This window comes from Nothoprocta perdicaria, unplaced genomic scaffold (genome assembly GCF_003342845.1).
Source record: "Nothoprocta perdicaria isolate Ctin4 unplaced genomic scaffold, notPer1 scaffold_150, whole genome shotgun sequence".
In the NCBI taxonomy this organism is placed as follows: domain Eukaryota; kingdom Metazoa; phylum Chordata; class Aves; order Tinamiformes; family Tinamidae; genus Nothoprocta; species Nothoprocta perdicaria.
Window position 1 is genome coordinate 1,205,009 of NW_020454650.1, and position 8,310 is coordinate 1,213,318.

The window sequence follows — 8,310 nt, forward strand, 5'->3', positions numbered from 1 at the left end:
CTGAGGGGTTCATTAAGTAGAAATAGTAGTTTCCAAAAAGCATCCAGATTTTCAATAAAACACATAGTCATTCTCATGCCTCATTGCAACCCTTTTATTGGTACAATACGTTGCAGTTATAGCCACATGGAAATGTTTAGTGTATTTAGCAAGTGCGTGGAAGAGGTTTTCCAAAAAGACAATTACAGAGCTCCTTGTATGAGAATGTCCTTTCCTTCACGCCATTAAACTGAGCAGCCCGGTAAACCAGGCCCTTTCGGGCCGTATTGAGAGGTACGGTGTGCACTGAGACAAGCAGCTAGGTCTGAAGTCTTTGAACCCCACAGTCATCCAGCTCATGGATGACTGTGGGGTTCATGAAAAGCGACCAACAAAAATCTCCCACTTGAGGATTTTAAGGCTCGCTTACTGTTAAGCAATACAACATCTCGTTTTGTTGCTTTTGTGCGTTTTTGGTGTCAGAGATCCTGCTACACAACAGAGATACGAGATGCATTAGGCAGGACTGGTTCTGCACTTTGCAAATGCTGCAACAAAACTGCCTGGTCCCCACTTCCCTCCGGATCAAGCCAGTGCAGCCTGCTCTTCAGCAGCCCCTTGACACACTAAGGAAGAGAATATTTATAATGAAGATACAATCTTTGCAGTTTTAACACTCCACACATCCAGCCACAAAGGAATGCATTCAGACATTTAAACACAGGCCCTTAGTTGGAGTTAAAATAATCTGAATTCCAGTGTCTGCCTGACATGTATGTTGTTATGAATCCATAAAACTCCTGCTCTGAAGCCCCTAAAAGGGCTGTGAAAGAGTTCCTTTAAAAGCTGCAGCACAGCACAGCACAGTCCTGGTTTTCTTCCAAATAAAAGTTTAACATGCACCGTGGAGCCATTTTAGCAGCGTTTTTCTTTGGGGGGAAAGATGCCATATTTGGCGTAAATAAAATCTCTTAGGGTTTACAAGAAGGATGAAGGATGTTGTGAGCCCGTGGGCCCTGAGGTGACTTTCAATGAAAGCTGCAGTCACTGCAGGCCTGCGCTGCAGAGCACAGTGTTTATTGCTGGTAGCACTAGAGTATATTTGCTCTTCCAAGACGAAGCAGCGAATTGTAGATGTCACTTTGATTCAGGCAAAAATAAAAACAAGAGGTGGAAGAAAAAGAGGTGATTAGCAGTTACACAAAACATAGGTAGTCAGGAGTCACACCAGCAGATCTACACCAGATCAAAATGGTTTGTGTGAGTCTGGCTCCTGGCCATTAGGTTTTGACTAAGAGCAGTGCTGCTGGAACTACAGCCACATTATTTTTTACAGGATCCGGGCATATATCCTGAGGAAAAGTGTGGACGCCAATCAGTATGATGAAAGAGCTTGCCTGGCATGAGGGGGAAAGGTGGGATGGGGTTTTCCCTTCCGGAATGAACTGTCTTTCTGGTACCGCAGAACTTTCCACCATTCACTAACCCCCTCTGTCCCAGGAGGCCCCAAGTCTCACTCTGCCTTTGTCCTGTGGCACTTCTCTCCCTTAAGTTAGTGTCAAGCAGGGCAAAATTTATTCTGGGAAAGTCCAGGGTTGTTTTAACGCCAGAGAGTTGCAATCTAGCATCATCTGTGTAAAAATTGATCCTGCTTTTGTGTGTGGTCAGAGAGTTTTGGCAGTCGAAAGCTAACGCCTTCCTGGGCTTGGACGTTTTTGGTGCCTCTGAATTGGAGAACATTTGTCCTTCAACTAGGTATCCAAATGGAGAGCCGAGCTGTGGCTCATGCCTGAAGTGATGATGCGAAGTGCTGCTTTCTTGGAGCGGTGGACTCCTGGGTGCTCTGGAAAGTGGGCCTTAATTAAACAGGACATGTACACGTGCCAAACGGCAGCACAGAAGGGCCCGAGGATGCCCTCGCCGCCCAGGGAAACGCGTAAGTATCGGCAGTAATAGACGCAGGACGAATAACTGGGCCACAAAAGACAGCAATTTATTAAAGAGGTGGGATGGGCAGCCTGCAGTTCTTTCTGATGGAGGTTTAGAGAATGGCCATAACTAAATTTTTGCTGCAGAAGAAAATGAATTGTCTTTAAATACATGGCAGTATAGTTACTGTATCTTCCTAATTGCTGCAAAATAGAGATACACGGGATGACAAAGCCAGAAGGTATTGCAAAAAATTGTAGAAGCTTTTAGAAACAAATGTTTTTCTTAAGTACGTCTACATCCCTGGAGATCCACGTGGCCGGATAAAATCGCAAGGGTGCAATAAAAATATGTACTTGACAACTTTCCCACGTGAAAGAGCATTTTAAAACATCTGTTGGTCAGAGAGATCCTCCTAGGCCATCCATGGACAGACGTGGTAACCGCATGTGGGAAGGCGGCTTGATGTCCACCAGGCCGTGCTCGGTGGGTGACCGGCGAAGGACAGGATGTCGGCTGGCGGGCAGCGCGCTCTGTGCGGCACGGCAGGGGCCATGGTGCCGGTTATTGCGCCATGCGCTGCCCAACGTGTGCTAGCGCGCCGAAAAAGAGGCGGGAAAGGGAGGGTGGCCTGCACGGCGCAGCCCTCGGCTCCCTCCGCGGCCCTCAGCACCCCGTGTGTCACTGCCCTCAGTGCCCTGTGTGTCACTGCCTTCAGCTCCCCTTATGGCGCTGCCCTCAGCACCCCGTGTGTCACTGCCCTCAGTGCCCTGCGTGTCACTGCCCTCGGCTCCCCGTGTGACGCTGCCCTCAGCGGCCTGTGTGGCGCCGCCTTGGCGCCCTCTGCGGCCCTCAGCACCCCATGTGGTCCTCAGTGTCCCGTGTGTCGCTGCCCTCAGCGCCCCGTGTCGCTGCCCTCAGCTCCCTGTGTGTCACTGCCCTCGGCTCCCCGTGTCGCTGCTCTCGACACCCCATGTGTCACTGCCCTCCGTGCCCCATGTGGCGCTGCCCTTGGCGCCCCGTGTGTCACTGCCTTCCATGCCCCGTGTGTCAGTGCTCTCAGCTCCCCATGTCACTGCCCTTGGCACCCCGTGTGTCACTGCCCTCTGCTCCCCCATGTGGCGCTGCCCTCGGCGCCCCATGCAGCCCTCAGCACCCCGTGTGCTGCTCAGGGGTTAATTTGGGAGCGAAGGAGGGAGGCAGCAGTGGGCCCGGTCTCCCAAGGAATGCGGAGGCCCCGGCGGGCAGTGTGGGGAGGAACAGCAGCTCCTACCTCACCTTACATGTTCCCACAGGGCCTTGTGAAGGTGGGGAGCAGCGTGAGGCCTCCCCACCTTGGCCGGGTGCCTTCCAGCCCCCTGTGCACCAGCCCCCTGCCCCTTGACGCATCTGGAGCAAAACGGAGCAGAACAAAACGCCAGGCACGCACAGGGCTTGCCTTACTCCTGCGGGGACCGTGCTCTCCATTACCCCAAAGCCCTAAGGCCCTTTGCGCTCTCCTCCCAGTGGAAAGCACTTGACTGGTGCGGATGAATTATGCATTTCCTTAAGCCCATGTACAAAGCCAGAGGGAGGGCCCGTAATTTCCCGCTGTGGTTTGCAGCCGACGGGCAGGCTTCGCTCTGGCAGCAGCGAGCAGCCCGGCTCCCCCGCGGCAAAGACGCCTGCGTTAGGAACTGCCAGCGTTGTTTACATTTTTGCACCGAGGCTTTTATTGCTTTCCTGCTAAAACCCGGCGCGCGCCTCAGGTATTTCCAAGCGACCTGCACAGCCCAGATTCCCACAGGAAATGAGCTGCCTGCCCTGTTTGTGGCCCTGGGGAGAGGGGCTACGGGGTACCAGCCCTGCGAGTGTCCTTAAGGAAAACTTAAGGGAAAACCAAAGAGACTTTTTAAAGGGGGCTAAGGCCAAACCCCATTTTGCCTTCAAGCCCTCGGCTGGCCCTCAGGGTCGCGCGCGAGGGCACAGGGATGTGCTGCAGGATAGCCGGGAAATGCCTGGGATTCCTGGCGCGGAAAGGGTCGCGTTTGTCCATTCACGGCCGGTTTTTGGTGGCGTTTGTCCATTCAGGGCACTTTCTGCGGGCGCCCGGCCGCTCTCTGTGGAGGAGGAGGAGACTGCGGCCGGCAGTTGCCATGGCAGTGAGGGGAAAACAATTCCTGGCTCTTTTGATGTGCTGAAAGGGAAAAGAAAGAAGAGACCATTATTTTATTATTGTTATTTACAGTGTGAGGCGCAAGGGCCCCTTTTCCAAGGGTGGGGTGCCAAGGTGGGCTTGAGTAGCTCCCTCCCGCCCCAAAATCCCCGTCCGTCCGTCCGTCTCGTTGCCAAAGAGCTGTTCATGGCAGAGGTTTCTGTGCCCTCAGGTGGGACGCCCCGTGCGCAGGGCAGTCGTGGCTCCCTTCAGCCCTTCCTCGGCACGGCCTGGGCAGATCCGAGCCCGCATGTCGCTGCAGCTCCGCAGCGCTGCACGGGTCGCTGCGGCGCAGACTCCCCGCTCCGGCACAAACCTGGGGCTCATCACCCGGCCACCCGCAGCCAAAACTCACAGACCCGCTCATGGCAAACGCAAAGCTTCAGGGGAATCTTGCTGCCCTATATTCCGCAGCAAACTGAAGGCCCAAACACCTTTGAATGGCTTGGCCGTGATTCCCTTGGAAGGCACTTGCGATCCCGGGGTGTGCTCGTGCGTGCAGAGCCTGGAGCGCGGCCAAGGGCAGCTTTGCAGTGAAGTATCCGAAGGTCCACGGCAGCATTTTCCATGTTGTCTGTGCATGTATTGTTCTTCACACAGCTGATTTTATCCTTTGGCATAGGAAGGAAATGTACTTTGCATAGCTGGTGAAGGTCAGCAGTGTCAGAGCATAAACTTAGCGAGGAGGCCGCTTCCCCCCGAGGTGCAGAGCTCCTGCAGGCCCGCCCGTAAATCAGCTTACAGATGTTAGATCACAGATAAAGAGCAATGGCAGAAAATGTATGTATGGCCCTTAAAAAAAGAAAGTCTGAAAAGGCAACCATCTGAACGAAGTTACAGATTCTTCCTTGTTTTGTTTCTGAAAGCTGAAAATAGATACTTCTATTCCAAGATATTTCTGTTCCACCAGAGCATTGGTTTCCTAGAGATCTGAAGAACAACGTTTGCAGGGAAAAGAAACAGACATTAGTCGAGTCTCTGGCACGGTGGATAGGAGCTTGCCTTGGTTAACTTTACATCCTCTGGTGAGGAGAAGGGAAGAAGGGATGAGGAGGAAAAGGGAGCTCCCTTTCTGGCAGCCCTTGTCCTGCTTGCGGTGAGATTCCCCCCATGGGTGAAGCAGTGGGATTTCTGTTTTTACCGTCCTTTACCTGTTCTGGCTCCCTTTTGCATTTCTCGTGGTACACACATATATGGCTTCAATGAATCTGTTGTTCGGTGCCACCTTCGTAAGTCTCAGTTTTAAGATTTGACTCTTGCCATTTGGAACGAGAGCAGCACATCTTCCTCACCATGTAATACCCCAATACCCCTGCGCTTGTTTTCAGCAGTGACCTTTAGGAATACCACTAATCTCATTTCCAAGAGCACTTTGAAGCCAGTGGGGCTTCCCGGGAGCAGAACCCGACGCCTCCCCTGCTTGCTTTGACTCAGCAGCTGCAGAACGTGGAAAGCGGCAGCTCTGCAATTCCAGCTTCCTGGATCTCACCGTGAAGTGTTTTTGACAGTCTCATCCAAGCCTTGTGCCCGCCCTCGCTCCCTGGCTGCAGGTATCACAACTGGAATTGCCTTTGTGAGCCCAATGGCGGAAAGGCAAATTCACCAAGTTCTTCCGGGGGAAGCTGCTTTGAGGATCCTTGACATTATCCTCTCTCACTCCCAGTTATGGGTTATTTAAGCCTCCTTTCCCAGCCCCAGCCTGAGGGCGAGGGGGATTTACCATCCCAGAGCGGCTGGTGTTCGATGGGCTGAGGGTGGGTGCCACGTGCCAGAGGGAGCAAATCCGGGCTCACATTCCCAGTCCCTTCAGGATCCCGCTCCTGAGAGAAACAACCTGCTCCCTGAGAGACGTCTTCCTGCTTGTGCGTGAAAGCGCTCGCTTGCTGCAGCCCAGCAAGGGAAGCAAACCGGGCACAGCTCTTTGCTCACGGTTCCCCTTCCCCGAAGGGCACGAGAGGCGGCGGGTCCCTGCAGCGGGTCCCCACGGTGGGTCCCCACGGTGGGTCCCCACGAGGGCCCCTCACACGAACCGCCGCCTCCGCTGCTCGTGGGAAACCTGTTCCTGGGCGGCTGCGAGGCTCCCCCTGCTCCCGGGGCCCCGCTTTCAACGCGCTGCACTTCAGAAGGAAGCGGCTCAGACCGTGAAACCCAGCCTAGGTTTCAGGCTAAGCTCAGGCTCAGTGCGTGTGCTCAGTGCCTCCCAGGAGCTCCCTGGCGCGGGCTGCAGGATCCGCTGCTCCGTGCGGTGCCCGTGTGCATCGCAGGAGGAGCCTCCGGCTGCAGGAACGCGGCCAGAGCACGCGGCGGCCGCCCGCAGGGACGGTGGGAATGGAGGATCTGGCCCAGCCACACATTCCGGCCTGCTCCGACATACGTGTTAGCCTTCCCGGGAAGGCAGCTTCCCCCTGCTCCTTGTCGGCGATGACAAACCTGCGTCCCATGAAAAACACTGCTCTCAAGAGAGCCAGTTACTGACCCTCAGCACTCAGTGACAGATTTTTATCAGCTCCCATTTTTGGTGCTGCCTTTTCCAGAAGGGAATGTAACACTGAAAGGTACCTTTTGCTTTACCGATTCCAGTCCTTCCTGTACTCTCCTTCAGAAAAAGGAGACCGACTGTTTTCCCCTGTTCAGGCCTGAGGTGCTGTCCCCCTGCACGTGCCCACCGGCCGGGAATGTTTGCACCACAGACACTCACATATGACTGAAACATCCCTGTGGCACCTTGTGCAGGGTGGGATTGGGCCTCGATTCACCCAGGCTCTTGGAAAACCAAACCAGAGCTGTTCAGCTCAGTGCAGGAACCCTCAGCTTCCCGCCCACACGCCCCCAGGGAGAACAAGGTCCAAAAGGTTTGAAGGACAAGTGGGGATGGACGATGCTTCCCGAGAGATGGTAAAATCTCCCGTCTACATCCATCTCATGTGTGAATCAACCCATGCAAGTCCCAAGCCGTATGGGAGCTTGAGCAGAGGGCGGGCACCCTCGGAGATGCCGAAGCTTCCAGTGGAGCCGGCTGCGGAGTGGCTGCGCCGCTCCGGAGCTCGCAGGCGCTCCTGATGCTGTGCCGCTCGGAGCTCACAGGTTCCCGATGCCCCGCTGCTCCGGAGCTCGCAGGTTCTCCCGATGCCACGCTTGCGCTCCGGAGCTCGCAGGCGCTCCCGATGCTGCACTTGCGCTCCGGAGCTCGCACATGTTCCCGATGCTGCGCCGCTCCGGAGCTCGCAGGCGCTCCCGATGCTGCACTTGCGCTCCAGAGCCTGCACGTGTTCCCAATGCCGCGCCGCTCCGGAGCTCGCAGGCGCTCCCGATGCCGCGCGGGGTTTCTGAGAGCGAGCTGCTGAAGCAGGGAGGGGATTTTTTATTTCTGACACTTCCTGGTCACGGCCCAATTCGTGATTACTGAAGGGAACAAATTTGCACATTCCTCAACATCTGGCCCTATCTCCCGAGTCCTGAGGGAGAAGACGAAGAAATAAAACATCTCCTGAAATCACACGTTGGGGCCCGCACGATCGGCTCGCTCGGCCGACTTGGCTAGCAGAGGGCCGCGGGGCTCCGCACCGGCGCTGCCTCCCCCCGGCGCCCCACGGCGACGCCATGGGGCAGGCGTCAGCCACCTTGCGCGCCGGGCGCCCTGCACGGCCTTGCCCAGCTCGGGGGGCTCCACCGGCCTCGGGCGCTCTGTGTTTCAGCACCCTCCATGTGCCGGCATTGGGCCGGCTTAGCTGGGGCTCGCGCCCCTTTGCCGTCTTAGCCAGTCCCGACTTACGACGACCCCAAACCACAACGTCCCCTCGTTTTTCTGGCATTCAGACGTATGGCGTGTCTGCAGCAGCACGCACAGCCGCCGCGAGGCAAAGCCCCATCTGCGGGGTGCCCTGGATCCGTGTGCCAACACGGGCTCGTCCCACAGCACCCGCTCCCGCTCTGCGTGTCCGTGTCCCGCTCCGCGAGTCCGTGTCCCGCTCCGCGCAGCCCGGGCACGCGCGCAGCTCCGCGCTCCCCGGCCCTCTCCTCAGCGCTCTTTAGCCGCCGCCCCCCCCCCCAAAACTAAAAGAGAACAACAACAATTCTTCATTGCCCAGTTTAATTCAAAATAAAGAACAACAATTCCAAATGTAACGGCCGGGCCCCTCGCACGCGGCCGCCCCCGCCGCCGCCTCCACGTCGCATGGCGGCGGGGCCGCCCGGGGCTCCGCCCCCGC

At 56.1% G+C, this 8,310-nt stretch overlaps 1 protein-coding gene across 1 annotated transcript in view; it reads left to right on the forward strand.

The window, feature by feature from the left end:
- The first annotated feature begins 6,973 nt into the window (after positions 1–6,973).
- LIMD1 (LIM domains containing 1) overlaps positions 6,974–8,310 on the forward strand; it is a 29,870-nt gene continuing 28,533 nt past the window's right edge. Inside the window, exon 1 of the mRNA XM_026034838.1 lies at positions 6,974–6,997. Within this exon, the coding sequence (XP_025890623.1) occupies positions 6,974–6,997 (24 nt within the window). The remainder of the gene's footprint in view (positions 6,998–8,310) is intronic.